We start from the raw sequence: 14,637 nt of genomic DNA, 5'->3' as shown, positions 1-14,637 counted from the left end.
ATTGCCAATCCTCCTCCTTTTTTTTAACCCCAAAGCCCCAGTAGATAGTTGTATGTCATAGTTGCACATCCTTCTAGTTGCTGTATGTGGGACGCGGCCTCAGCATGGCTGGAGAAGCGGTGTGTCGGTGCGTGCCCGGGATCCGAACCCGGGCCGCCAGCAGCGGAGCGCGCGCACTTAACCGCTAAGCCACGGGGCCGGCCCCATTCTTTTTTTTTTTGCTTGAGGAAGATTCGCCCTGAGCTAACATCCATTGCTAGTCTTTGTTTTGTATATGGGACTCCTCCACAGCATGGCTGATGAGTGGAGTAGGTCCACGCCCGGGGTCCAAACTCATGAACCTGGGCTGCCGAAGCAGAGTGCAGAACTTTTTAACCACTCGGCCATGGGGCCGGCCCCTCAAATGCATTTTATCTTGTTGGGTGTGTGTGTTTCTGGTGACTGCCACCCATCCTTTGTGGAATGAGGCAAGGTATAAACAAAGCAATCACAATGCTCCATCGTCCCCATGCTCATCTCTGGGGATCTTCGTCTTCATCTCAAACAAGCCCAGAGGCTTGGGGAGACCTGTCCAGTTCTTTTCCTGTTGTGCCAGAAATGCCTCCAGGACAGCCAGCTTTCCTGGGGCCACGTGGCACTGGTGGTTCTACTCCCATCTGGCGTTCGTGGGCGGAGGAAGGAAAGGAGAGGATAATAACATGGAATCAGCTGCCTCTGGGAAGAGAAGGACCCATCTGCACCCCGCACGCCTAGAGTGTGGAGCTGGGGAGATGGTGGCGGGAGGGATCCCTGACCCGTGCGCTTTGGTCTCCCTGGCTTGATCACTCCCACACCCGAATTTCCTGGGCCTCTCCTGGGTGCTGGGCTCTGGCTGCTGGAGTTTCAGCTGAAAACAGGGCGGAGGATGTCGCTGCCTTAGGTGCCTTTGGTTTGCTGAGCCTGCAGGGAGAAATTCTCAAACAAGACACCCCTGGGCTCATCCTCTGCACGGCAGCCTGTGGCCACAGCCTCTGGTACACAGTTAACGCTCAATTAATGACAGCTAGAGAGAGTGGTTGGCTGGGACAGTGCTGGTTTATGCCTCTTGTCTTGGTGTGCCATCCATTTGTGTCCTCTCTGGGTGATAAATTTATACAGTCAGCCTAAAAGCAGCTTAGAGATTTGAGAGGGGTCTCCGGAGTCAGGCTGCTTGAGGTCATGCCCCATCCCCAGCATTTCCTCGCCTGTGTCAGTCCACAAAATGGCTCAGTGCCCTGAGACTCAGTTTACTCATCTGTACAATGTATATAATAACAGTCTCTACTCATAGACTCACTGTGAGGGTAAAATAAGATAATGCCTTAGGACAGTACCTGGCCCTGAGCAAGCAGTGGCTAACTTTCACTCCATAATAATTATTGTATTACTTATATAAATTGTTATCGTGAAAATTTCTACCGAGCCAGAGGGGAGGGGCGTGGGGAGATGGGTGAAATAGGTGAAGGGGATTAAGAGGTACAAACTTCCAGTCATAAAATAAATAAGTCACGGAGATGTAATGTACAGCATAGGGAATATAATCAATAATATTGTAATAACTTTGTGACAGATGGTTACTAGATTTGTGGTGATCAATTCATAATGTATATAAATGTTGAATCACTATATTTACACCTGAAACTAATATAATTATGTCAACTATATTTCAATAAAAAAATTTTTTTTTAAATTTCTGCCAAAACCACCCATGCTAGCATGGTATGTTAATCAGAATGGCCATGAAGTCTAGAAACATAGATAATATTATTTTACACAGATTGTAACATACTATCAATCACTTGTGTATTATGTATATTTACCTATGTTTCCAGACTTCGTGGCCGCCCTTTGGCCACACTGAACCTTCCTCTCAACCCCAGGTATGCAGATGATTATTATCTTTATTTTACAAATGTGGAAACTGAGCTCAGAGGGCTGAGTGGCTTGCCCACAGCCCTGGGCTACTGACGGGCACAGTCCTTTGGAACTTGAGGGGTGGCTCCAGGGGCTGCTAGCCAGGGCTGCCCATCACTGGGGCACCCGTCACTGGGGCCTTGGGTGTTCGGACACCACCGAGCTCTTCTCCAGGCTGAACTCGGCAGGGCCCGGATTCGGAGCAGGCCACAACGGGCCTCAGTGGGGAGTAGGTGGCACAGGGACACCTCAGGTAGGAAAGGTGGGAGCTGAAGACCCTTCACTGGGTCTGACAGTGACTGGCCCATCACAGGTCCCGGCCCCTCCGACTGTGCGTGGCCTCCTTCCTCTGTGCACCCTCCTGGAACTTGCTCATTCCAGCCTCCTCCTCCGGCATCTTCGAGTCTCTCTGGAGCTTCTGGCTTTGTATGAACTCGGGCTGCCAGCCCCTTCCCATAGGCAGCAGTGAGGCAAACTAACCCCCTAGGTGTGGAATTGGCATGTGCTCGCCGCTGTGTGTGTCTGTGTGGGTGCAGGGTGTCCTGGCCGAGGTCCAGGCTCACGTGCCAGCAGCTGTGCTGGGGAACACTGGTGGGCCTGCGAACGTCCACCCACGTGACACTGGGAGGTTAAGTCAGAGAGCCCAGAGGGGACTCAGGTCAATGTCACTGCTGGAAGAAACATCCCTTCCCTGTCCCAGGAGGGGTTTGAGGCAACTCAGGCATTTTTTCTTGGTCCTGCCATGGTGATGGCCTGGCTCGGGTCTAAGCTGTGCCGGTCAGCTGGGGGCCCGGTGAGCTGGTGGAGACGGCACTGCTGTTGCCCACGGCTCTCCAGCTGCACCATTTTGGTAGCTGCATTTTGCTTTCCATTCTAACTAATCTTCTTTATAAAAAATAATACGCATCATATACTACAAAGTGGCCTGTGGTGAAGCCCACATCTCCCTCTCTCCCAGGCCAGTGCTCCCCATTTCTTGGGGGCCCCTGCAGACGTTTTCTCTGCATGTACTGGCACGTGCGTGGCTTTGGCCCCCTTTCGCTCGTTGGTGGCATATACTGTGTGATTTTGCATGCTGACTTTTTTTGACCTAGCAGTTTGTCTTGGCCAGGTTTCCTGTCTGCACACAGAGATCTGCTTTATTCTTTTCCGAGTCTGTACCCGGGTCATTGAGAGGAAGGATGATGACTTAACCAGTGCCCTATCGATGGGTGGGTATGTGGCTACCAGTCTCTTGTATGACAAACAACAGTGCCATGAGCTTTCTCGGGCATCCATCTTTATGCAGCCCACAGAGTGTACAAAAGTGGCCTGGTTTTCTGAACAAGGAAGGGATCCAGGGGGAGCTGCTTCCCTTTGTCCATTCATGGACTGACTTGTTCTGCAGCTGTGCGCTGAGGAGCACAGCCAGGTCTGTGCTGGGGTCCACGGCAGAGCGCTGACAGCTGTGCGGGAGGGGCAGGTACCCGGGGATCATTACAGCTCCTTGGGGCCTGCACAGTGGCTTCGGGAGCACAGGGCAAGGGACTGACCCTCGTCTGGGACAGGAGAAGGCAGGGGCTTCCTGGAGGAAGTCAGGTTGAGCTGAGTAGCTGAAGTTTATGCGGTAGAGACGAAGCTGAGGGGAGAGCAGCACAGGGGGAGGGTGTAGTGGGAGCAAAGGTTCTGGGGTGGGAGAGGCTTCATGGTGGAATTTGCTGTCTTCAAACCCCTATGGCTCCAGTGGGCTTGAGAGGGTTGCAGGAGGCAGGGTCTCCACAGATGGGATGTGGAGCACACGGACTCATGAGCTGGCAGGTGCCACCTGTAGGCACACCCGTTTGGAATGGGCCCCAGAGAGTCTCCATTGCTCTGAGGACCCTCTTGGGCCCTAGGCTTTGGACAATCACTGGTGGCCCCTCGGGGTGAGGGGAATCACCTCAGGCGCCCCCCCAGGAGTCACGCAGGATTGGCGGTCACTTGAGCCCTCCCTTGGTTTTCATCTTGCAGATGAGATGGACCAAACGCCCCCAGCACGCTCCGAATATCTGGTCTCAGGGATTCGAACTCCCCCCGTGCGGAGGAACAGCAAACTGGCCACTCTGGGCAGGATCTTCAAACCCTGGAAATGGAGGAAAAAGAAAAACGAGAAACTGAAGCAGACGACGTCCGGTGAGCACCGGGGAGAGGGGACCCGGCGTCATTGTCACCTTGCTTTCCGTGGCCGATGTTGTCTTCCCAGGCCCCACACGGGAGCGGCAGGCTGTGCTCTGTGGCCTCTGTTGGCAGGAGCTGCTCAGCCTCCTCTGGGTCACCTCCTTCCACTGGCCCTTCCAGGTCCCACCTGGCTGGGGGCGGGTCAGCTCCGGGCACGCCTCTAACCCGTTCACTGCCCAGACCCTGGGGGACACACACGTCACCAGGGACCTTGTTAAAATTGTAGACTCCAAGTCAGTGCAGAGCGGGGCTGGGCCGAGACCCTGACTTATAACAGTCCCTCACTTGCTGACCACACCCGAGTAGCAAGCACCCAGCCCTCCTGCACCTGGAACCTCACTTTGACAACCCTGGGGCCTGGGCCCCTCTCCAGAGATTCGGGGTCAGTTGGCCTGGGTTGGGTCCGGATCCTGCGGTCCCTGAGAGGCGCCTGGTGATTCGGAGGGTTAAGGCCCTCGGTTTGGGCTTGATGCCTCATGGCTTCTCCTCCTGGAGGCCAGAGCCAGCCGCTGCCTGGCTCCTAACTCTCTTTCTGGAGAGGCTTCCTACCTGGTGCTCCTGTCCCCATGCCCTCCCGCCAGAGGATCTAAAAGCTTCCCCACTCACCTGCAACTGCATCCTCACACCCTGCCAGTCCCAGCTCTGTGGGAAGTTGGGTCGGGACATGTTGTACCATTGCCCCTGCTCCCTCGAAATCCACCCCGGAAACTATGGCCGTGAGACTGAAGCGCTGGAGACGCGTGTGGTGACAGTAAAGCAACTGCCCGTGATGGAATAGCCACAGAGCACGTTTCTAACCACCTGAATCCTCAGGACCACTCCTGTCAGCCAGTCTCTTCCTGTGACCCTGCCCGTCTCAGGGATGGGAAGGGGCTCAGAGAGGGGAAGCTACTCCTAGGGTCAGGCAATTAGCAGGTCGTGGGGCCGGGGCGGGTCTGGCTCTTGGATGACAGGGTGTCCCTGGAGTCCTTGGTGGAGGGGAGGTCGGTGCTCTGAGAAGCAAACCCCAGGGGGAGACAGCATCTCAGCTCCCACAGGCCTCTGGCTGAGCCACACGCCTGTTAGCTACGGCGGGAAACAGTTAGTGTGGGAGCTGCTCACGCGGAGTTAGTCCCAGGCCCTGGGGACTGGCCTGGTAAGTGGCCGTCTCAGGCTGTTGCCTCTGGCGGTCCCCTGGGTGCCTGTTTCCTTCCCAGCCTTGAAGAGGCACAGACAGCAGGGCTCAGGATGGCGGAGACAGAGCCAGTGCAGGGCTGCCACAGCAGCAGGTCCCCCACTCACACTGTTTTACGTTTTACGAAATTATTTTGTTAACCTCCCAAGAAGTTGATTGATGAATTCTCCTTGTCAAGAATCAGAGCAGAACAAACACCGTTATTCAGTGAATCTTGAGCGCCTCCTGTGTGCCAGGTGCAAGGTAGACACGGGCCCTGCCTGCTTAGAGCTTACCGCGAGTGGGTAGTCGGGCGACAGACAAGTGAGCAGTGAACCAACATGCGAGACAGTCGCAGTCACGACTGTGGTGGGCCCCGAAGGAGCCGAGTAGGTGCTGGGGAGGAAGTGGGCAGTGGTAGGCATTGCTTTCCGTTGGGTGGTCTGAGAAGACCCAGGTGAGGAGGCAGCATTGAGCTAACTTCGTTGACTCCCTTGAGGAAAGCAGGGAAGGGCATTGTGGCAGTGGGAACAGCCCATGCAAAGGCACTAAGTTGGGGAAGGCTTGTCTGTGCATCAGTGAAGGCCGAGGGGACCAGAGCAGAGTAACCTCTATGACCTTGGGGGAGCACCTGATATTTTCCAGGTCGTGGGATTAGAGGGTTGAGCTGCATGCTCTGAGGACTCCATGTCCCCAGGCCCCCTCGTCATAGTGGGCGAGTGACCTGTAAGGTCATCAGGGTGCTGAGGGAACCCTATGGGGCATTGAGGGTCCCCGGGTTAATACCTGTAGTGTCCCCACCTTCGGGCCCTTTATGAACATTTGGAAATCTGGGGAACAGGACTGCATTTCGTTTATTTATTTTAAACTGTTCTTTCCCCCTAAGTGTGGGATGTTATTTATTTCAGTATATCAAACCCTGATTTCACAGGCGTCATTGGTTCGGTTGAGATAAAGTAAAAATAAAGATGATTTAAAGAAAAAAAATGAAGCCAACAGTGGCTTGGGCGGGGCGAGGAGTGGGCAGCACCATGACAATGGCTCTCATCTGAGCCCGTGCCTGCTCTGGGGGTGGCCCGGGTGGTGGGGGCAGTGCCCTGAGCTGGGGACAGCAGACCCTCGCAGCTGCCTCTTCGGGCCACTGGGAGGACTCACGAGTCAGTACAGGCGATGGCCTGAATCCGAGCTGGTCCCTGTGAGCACCGTGCAGTGCTGGTGGGACCACGGGGTCCCTCGGTTCTTCCCTCGTTCTGCTCGTCCCTGTTTTTCAGACGGACGGCAGCCTCTTTACCTACACCTCCCAAAGTCAGAGTTCAAGTTCTCAGTTTCATCCATGCGTCCGGCACCTGGAAACTAGATTGGACATTGGGCTGCAGAAGGGAAATTATGTCCCCTTTGCCCGAAAATGTCTTCTCTCTGAACTGTTTGGGTTTCCCTGTTCATCCTTCGCTCTCAGTGTAAACACCCTCAGGGGAACCCACTGATGTCCCAGCCCGGCCCACCAACTCCCGCCCCAGTGCCCTCCAGTTCTGGATTATTCACTCGCCTGTTTTTAGATGTTTGTCCTCTGCCCCAATGTGCTGGCCCTCAGGCAGAGTCTACGCCTGGCCTGCTCACAGCTGTATCCCCCGCGGGCACACAGTAGGTGCTCAGTAAGTAGTTTGGAATAAATTAAGTCACTTCATCGTCATTACCTGTTTGTTGTCTGTCTGCCACTAGACTTTCAGCCCCGACAGGTGTGCGGCTGCTGTGTCCCCACTGCAGCCCTCACTCATCGGGCAGAGTGATTGCAGATACGGTGACCAGGTGACCCGTGGGCCCTTGTCATCCAGGCTTAATAGCCGGCACTTTGTTTGCGTCTTTCAAAGACAGGGTCTGCGGGATTACATAGCTTTGTATTTGGAAACTGAGTTCTACTGTAGGCACATCGTTTTCTGGGCAGTTAGAGAAAAGGTAGAGACTGTCAGGTGGAGTGAGCCCCCTGCCCCCCCGTGAGGGGAGAGGCAGAGGCAGGGAGAACTTGGGGGCAGGTTGCTGGAGTGTTTTGCTCTGGGGTGGGGAGGCGGGAAGGGCTATTCCGAAGGAGGAATTGACAAGAATTGGCAGGTTAGGGGTGGTGGAGGAGAATGGGGGCCCGGCCTCCTCCCTCCCTGTTCATCTGGTGAATTCTCTGAAAGCATTAACGTGGGGTTTATTGGATAACCCTTTGGTGGGACAGTTGCTCAGAAGTCTGGTCTGTGAACCGACACGACGAGTGGTCAGGATGTGTTTAGCAAATGATAATAGGAACTGCAGAAAAGTGCCCCGGGGTCTCGGGGGCAGAGAGAGGATGCGTTCCTGAGCTGGTAAATTAAGGAGCATCTGGCAGGGGGTAGGAATGGGCAGTGGGAGCCAGCTTAGAGAAGGGTGTTATACGAGGTGTTGCTTTTCAGATGAATCACAGAAATTATCGCCTTGAAAAATCCACTCAGTGTGCTGCTGTTCTGCTGTGCTTCGAGCACATTGCCCAGCAGATTGCTCAGTAAGGAAGCTTGAGATTCCTGAACAGACAGCCCCTCCCCGTGGGCCAGGCCCCTAACCCCGAAGTCACCTGCTGCCTCGCTGTTCCATTCTGTCAACTGGAGGCCGGCGTTGGCCGAGGCTCAGCCGGGGCCACGCGACGTCCTTGCCCGTGACTCACCTGGGTGTTGTGTGTTGTGCAGCGCTGGAGAAGAAGATGGCTGGCAGGCAAGGTCGGGAGGAGCTCATCAAGAAGGGGCTGCTGGAGATGATGGAGCAGGGTAAGTGGGACCACCGCCCGGGTGGGGTGCTGGGCCCGGGAGTGCAGACCTGGGCATCTCGTGTGGGCCCAGGAAGCCTGTCAGGGCGGGATGGGAACTGGAGGAGTCCGGTGTCCAGGTGTGGTGGCTGGAGCCAAATGAGGCCTCCACAGTTGGAGGAATTCTCCCAGAGTCAAGACCCATGGGCCCAGCCCTCGCGGCCTCCAAGAACCCGTCAGTGAGTTTAAGGCCGCCTCCTCCTGGGGCTCGGAGCTGAGAGCAGTCATTTCCCTGGGGATTGTCTGTGGCTGCCCGCCTGAGCTGGGTGTGGATTAAGTTAGTGGTTAGTTCTGATTCCCCTGAAGTGGTAGCAGTGGCTTTCATTTTTTTAATCTTCACATTTCATCCTTCATTAGGGCAGGTTATTTTTACTTCCACTACCACCCACTACTGCTGCTCCCGTTTATTAAGCATCAATGAAATGCTGGTGCTGTGCTAGGCGTTGGACCCGCCTTATCCCTTTCGCCCTCACAGCATCCCCAGGAGCAGACGTGGTTGTTATCCCCAGTTTGCAGATGAAGACTGTGAGGGTCCCGAAGGCAGCTGCCCCGGGTCACACAGCCGGAGGCCAAGACGCTGTTCAGACTCTGGCCTGGAGATCTTAATCAGGTGGTGTCTGCGTGGCCGCCTTTGTTTGCATCCTTCAGAAACACCGGTTATTATCGCTAGCACAATTAATTCACAAAATTCTTGCATTCCTCTGTCTGCGTCGCGGAGACAGTGTGAGGCGTGAGGCCCAGGATGTGGATCCTGACGCTAACCCTGCATGCTCTCTAGTTCTCTGAGATGCTACAGCTTAGGGAGGGCATTTCACAAACCCTCACTGCCGCTTAGAAGTCTCTCTGGAGCTGGACCAACTCCTGCCTCCCGATTGAAGGACCAGCCTTAGGAGCCAGTTCCCCGAGGGTGTATCAAGATTCCCATCTCCCCCTTTCAGCCTTAAAATACTACGGGTGTCTTTGTAATTGGGCCCAGGTATGAGGAATTAGGGAGGTTGCTCATGAGGTCCGTGAATCAGATTTATAAAATGCTCTGAGCCTGGCCGGGCCTAATGGCTCACAGGCCCAACATGGTCTGAAGCCTTTGTCATCACTTCCGTTCTTTAGATTCAAAGAGTGAAATATTCTGATGATGCTATTTTCAGGGGAAACCTACATTGGCCATTGTATAATACTCAAATAATTAATATGTTATTCTAGTAAATACTACCACTGATCAAATCCTAATAATCAGACTTCGCATGTGAAAGGGAGCTTGGAATCAGTCCTGTGGTCAGATGTTGAATGTTCTAGTCTGACTCTCGGATTTGGAAGAATGTTGTTGGTGAGCTAGAAATCTGGGCTCTTTCAATTTGGATGGGACAAAGCAGCTCCAAACTCGGGCATTTTGAACATGTTGCCGACAAACCTTACTCCGGATCTTGGAGGAGGGGAAGGGGAAGTAGAAACAGGACTAAGACCTGTTCATCATAGGTCCTAAAAAATATTGTTGAATGAAGAATCAGTAAAGGTGTGGTTTTGATTCCCGTCAAAAATGAAGTGATGGTTGAATAACTAAAGGGGAAAACTTCCGGGAGAAGTGGTTTGCCTTTCCTAAACTCTGAATCTTTGTAAAACGACTTTGTGATGGACGGAGAACAGAGACGCGGGGACAAACCCGGCCGAGTTGTCCGCTGTCAGCGTGGCAGCGGCCGAGTTGACAGGGTTGCTGCGGGAGCTGCTCCCCTGGCTCCGTGTGTTCGCTGGGATGTCACCCACCAGCCCTCCTCCAGTGTCACTCTAGGTTGGGTCAGTGAACCGTTTCTGGCAAGTGTCAGATAGGAAATACGTTCGGCTTCGGGGGCCGTACGGTCTCTGTGGCGACTACTTGGCTCTGCTGTTGTGTGGCCGGGCGGCCCTGGACCACACAGACAGGGGCAGGCGTGGCTGTGTTTCAATAGAACTTTATGGACATTGAAATTTGAATTTCCTATAATTTTCATGTGTCATGAACTATGATATTTCTTTTGATTTTTTTCAACTGTTTAAAGATGTGAAACCCATTCTTAGCTCGGGACTCTACAGAACAGGTGGGCTGGATTTGGCCCCCACGGTGTTGTTACCAACTGTACTTTAGATTACTCTCTCTCTCGCTAAGTGATTATGGACCAGGAGCCAGAGGGCCCTGAAACAGTCTTTCCTCAAGAGTGGAAAATGCACTTATACTTGTCACACAACATTTTCCTGAGCACTTATTATGTGTTGGGGTCTGTGTTAGCTGCTGGGGATACAGGTGAGCAGAATAGCATCTACCCAGAACTCAAGGTTGGGGGAACAAGCATTAGATAATCCCACAAATAAGTGTAATATCATGTCTGAGATGAGTGTGGTGAAGGAAAGGCATGTAGCGCCCTGAGGACATGACACGGGGGACCTGACCTGGTCGGGGGGTGATGTTTGAGCGGGATCCAGAGGCCGCAGGAGTAGAACAGGCTGGTTCTCAGTTTGCTGCACATTAGGATCACCCAGGGAGCTCGTAAATTAAACACCTGGGGGTGGGACGCAGAGTTGATAATCCTCCCTGGCCGCTTCTTCCTTTGGTGCTCCAAGGTCGAGAAGCCGAGAGATACGAGGGAGCGAGGGCGTCTTCCAGCCCGGGGAGCAGCACGTGCAGGGCCCCGTGTGGAAGGGAGCGGGGCGCCCCGTGAAGGAAGGCAGGGTGCAAGGTGGTTAGAAAGAGGGAGAGGGTCCTGGGTCCCACAGGGCCTGTGTCTTCCCTGCCCCTCTCTCCAACGTGGACAGAGTTAAGAACATTAGACTCCTCAAGAAGCGGCTGAGTGACAAAGACACCTCCAAGCAGGCGTGGGGGCCCAGGGCAGACGGGGTGGGTGGGCTGAGTGGGTCTGCCGTGAGCCTGCCCAGGGTGTCTCTGGAAGGGCATGTTGGAAGCAGGTAACGGGTGGCCTCTGGGAAGGGCCTGGGGTCAGGGAGAGGAGGAGAGGTATGTTTCACCATCAACTCCTGTACGCTGGAATTCTTTGCTGCATGTCTGACCTCTGATGAACGCACAGTGATAATGGGACACGGGAAGATGTTTGGCAACAGGCCCCCGGGGTACATACCTCCTGCACTATTGTTTCAGTCCTGCTGAGACTTGCTGGGAAAATGCCTTTTCTCACTGGGGGAAAGTCAAGCCCAGGTCAGGGCCTTTCTGCCCCTAATTCGTCCTGGCGTTGGGATAAGGAGGCTTCCTGCCCCGTGGATAGGAATCCGTGAGTGTAGAGCCGCTCCCTCCCAGCTCAGGGTTGGCTGGGGCCCAGAGCCCAGAAGGGCTGGAAAGTGAGCTCTGAGGCTCCCCCGTGGGAACGCAGCGCCTCCTCCCTTCCTGGGGCCTCCGCAGGAGGGCAGAGCAGTTTCCTGGGTTTGGAATAAGGAATCATTGAGCCGCCACCACCTGCTCCCAGCCCAGCGGGATGTGCAGCCAGGAGCGCCCCCTGGTGGCCAGCTGCCCCGCTGAATCTGGCCACACTGTACCCAAGACTTCACAACTAGGGGGCACCTGGAAGGCTGAGTGGGTGACAGTGATGGAGGGGCCCAGAGAGGCCTCCATGGCTCAGGCTACAGACCCTTGCAGAGCTGCCCGGAGTCCTGAGCAGCCCCAAGACCTCGCATTTGAGCTTCCTTGGCCAGGACAAACCCCGGGAGGGCCCTCTGGCCTGCACACACACACGCATGTGGATACCCCCTTGCCCCCAGAGTCAGTTACCCTGGAGTTTGCCCACAAAGCAGTCAGCAGTGTGACGGGAGAGTTGGCCGCTGGACAGGGCCTGCAGGTGAGAGCCTGTGAGTCCCCAGGACTGTGTGCAGGGCACGGGTTTGCCCTCACTCTCTCTGGGGGGTGTGTTATTTTATGATACTATTAACACGTGCACTTTATGACCCACTCTGACCCCCTGCTCTACTCTCGTTCCTGGAAGTCTGGTAGTCTGCTGGAACCTCGGAAGGACCCGTTTGTGCTGTTATGAGCCGTGTGAGATGGGACCAGTTCTGCATGGGGAGGGGAGGAGGTGACCCTTCCCCACACTCCCGCTTCACTGCTCTGGCCATCCTCCTCTGAAGCGTCTGTGAGCAAGCAAGGGCCGGTCAGCATCCCAGCCCTTCCACCCGGTCCCCAGCCCTTCCGCCCGGTCCCCAGCCCAAACTCACTGAGGACAGGAGCCTGCTCATTTCTCTCAGCCAGACGCTGTGTATGTTCCTGAATGACTTCCCTCCATCTTCCAGTACGTGTCCATTTGGCATTTTCTTCAATAATTGAAGGAATGTCATTCTCCATCATTGGATGTAAGAAAGAGAGGGTTGTTACCCTGGTGCTGTGTTCAGTGACCTGAGAGACACGAGGTTTCTTTCCTCAGGGGAACTGGGCAGTGACAAGTGAAGTCTATCTGGTGCTTGTGTGGCAGGAACGCCGGGGGCAGTGTGTGTCTGCATGTATGTGTGTGCATGTGTGTGTCTGCATGCATGTGTGTGCTTGTATGCACTTTCACTGTGTACATGTGTGCCTGCATGTGTGTGTGTTTGTGGCACTTTCCCCTGCACTGTGACTACTCTGTACGTAACACAGGCGCCCGGCTGTGTGCTCCTCTCTGCAGCTCAGAAGGAGAATGGCGTCCGATGGCAAACGGCCAGGAGGGAGGGCCGACTGTACGGTGAGAGGAGCAGGGGACCAGCCGCCCATGGCTTCCCCCGCCTCCACCAGCGTTTCTTAGCAACAGCCCTGCTACCAGGGCTATTTTGGGAACTGTAACTTTTCATTGAACATGGTTATGAGCCGGGGCTCTGAGCACGGCCCAGAAAAGTCCTGCGAGTCTGCTGAGCTGCGGAAGCAGGTGGAGGAATTCCAGGATGGTGCGTTGGGGTTGGAGCCTTTGCTGAGCCCAGTGAGAGGCTGGAGACCTTTGGGGCTTCCTGATTCAATGTTCTGACTATTTTGCTGATGATGATGATGGAGACATCATTATTATTATCAAAAATGATAGTCACGGCAGCAAATGGCATGCCTCTTCCAAGGGTCTGTGTCCACATCTGTAAACGGCAGGCAGCAGCCTCACCTTACATGGTCATGGAGTTCAGGTGAGATGGTGTTGCAGAGTGCACACCCTCAGTGAGTGCTGGCTGTCATCTCTGTCACCCAGGGCCAGGTTAGCTGGTGGCAGAGACCGTCACAACTGTGTGCCAGGTATGAGTAAACCAGTCATGAGAGAGGATCCAAGAAACTGTAGTTCTGAGCTTTGTGATATCTAACTTTCTCCACTGGGTGGGTTCTTTTGGCTTGCGTCTGAGTCTCTTTTTAGCTTAGGAGTCAGTTGGCAAAATCTAGCTGAGAGTCTCACCTGGGCCAGGACCTGGTTTGTAAACCTAAAGGGTTTTTGTAAAAGTAAAAAATTTAAGAATATGCAGCATGGGCCATATGGCATGTGGCCCACAAAGTCTAAAATACCGGCCATCTGCCCCTTTCTGGAAAGGTTGCCGGCCCCTGGCCTGGACCCCCTGGTCAGATGACATGGCTGCGTAGATGATATCTTCCTAGCCCCAAATCTCTAGACCTCTGGTGTGACCAACCTTTCTGCCCTTCTTCCCAGGAGACAGATGTGCAGTCGAGGGAACATGATGAGCAATGATTACAGGCTCAAATCCCTTAGAGGGCCACATGCCGGGGGCCTGGCCTGAGTCCTGGGTGCGGCGAGGACCCTGTTAAGGGAGCCTGTGAAACTCTCCCCTGAGCCTGTTGTTATCACGTGGGCACAGGGCCCAGGCCGAGTGGCCAGACCATCACCCTTATCATCTTCTTCCTCATCAAAAACCGGTCATCATCAACAGCAATAACAATAATTGCCAGCGCACATACAGTGTTTACTCTGTCCTGGACACGTTATCTGTGTTAACTCAATTCCCCAAGTGACACTGTGAAGCACGTAGTAAGATTATCATCCCCATCTAATAGATGAGGAAACTGAGGCCCAGAAACGTTTGCTGTGTGGGCACAGGTAGTCCTGTTGGCAGTGGCGTGGGGTGCATGGGTAGGGTGACCTGCCCGTGTCCACCCAGGACACCTTTGGGAGTCAAAGGACTATTGAAGGTCACAAGGACAGCAGGTAGGAATCAGGACCGACCTGGGCACAGGGGGCCCCCGACTCTGAAATCAACCTTTCCTCCTCCTCCTGCTGCCATGATGGGAGCAACGTGGGAGGACACTGTCCAGAATCCGAGCTGGGCTGGTCCCCCACTGCTGCCTCCCGGCTGTGTGAACATGTGCCGGTCTCGCTGCTGCTCTGTGCAGTGGTGGCCTCGACGAACCGGCTGTGGGGACTAAGGGGCATTCCGGGGACCATGTGGGCGTGCTGTGCATTGGGCTGTGATCTGTCTCTCAGAAGCTGGCTGCGTCTCCCAGCCTGGACCTGCCACATTGTGGCTGTGTAACCCAGACCAGTTGTTACGCTGCTGAGCGCTGAGCCCCTCATCAGTAAGATGACCCTGGTGGTGATCGATCAGTCAAGGGCCG

At 54.6% G+C, this 14,637-nt stretch overlaps 1 protein-coding gene across 1 annotated transcript in view; it reads left to right on the top strand.

Annotated features, from left to right (window-relative positions):
* Nucleotides 1-14,637, top strand: part of PHACTR3 (phosphatase and actin regulator 3) — a 243,048-nt gene that overhangs the window by 138,173 nt on the left and 90,238 nt on the right. Inside the window, exons 2-3 of the mRNA XM_087444870.1 lie at nucleotides 3,922-4,083; nucleotides 7,984-8,061. Coding sequence (XP_087300996.1) covers nucleotides 3,927-4,083; nucleotides 7,984-8,061 — 235 coding nt within the window. The 5' untranslated portion in view covers nucleotides 3,922-3,926. The remainder of the gene's footprint in view (nucleotides 1-3,921; nucleotides 4,084-7,983; nucleotides 8,062-14,637) is intronic.

This window comes from Ceratotherium simum, chromosome 21, assembly GCF_057802395.1.
Source record: "Ceratotherium simum simum isolate JZ-2026a chromosome 21, ASM5780239v1, whole genome shotgun sequence".
NCBI lineage: Eukaryota > Metazoa > Chordata > Mammalia > Perissodactyla > Rhinocerotidae > Ceratotherium > Ceratotherium simum.
Note: the sequence above shows the minus strand (reverse complement) of the source record. Positions and strands in the feature narration are given on the sequence as shown.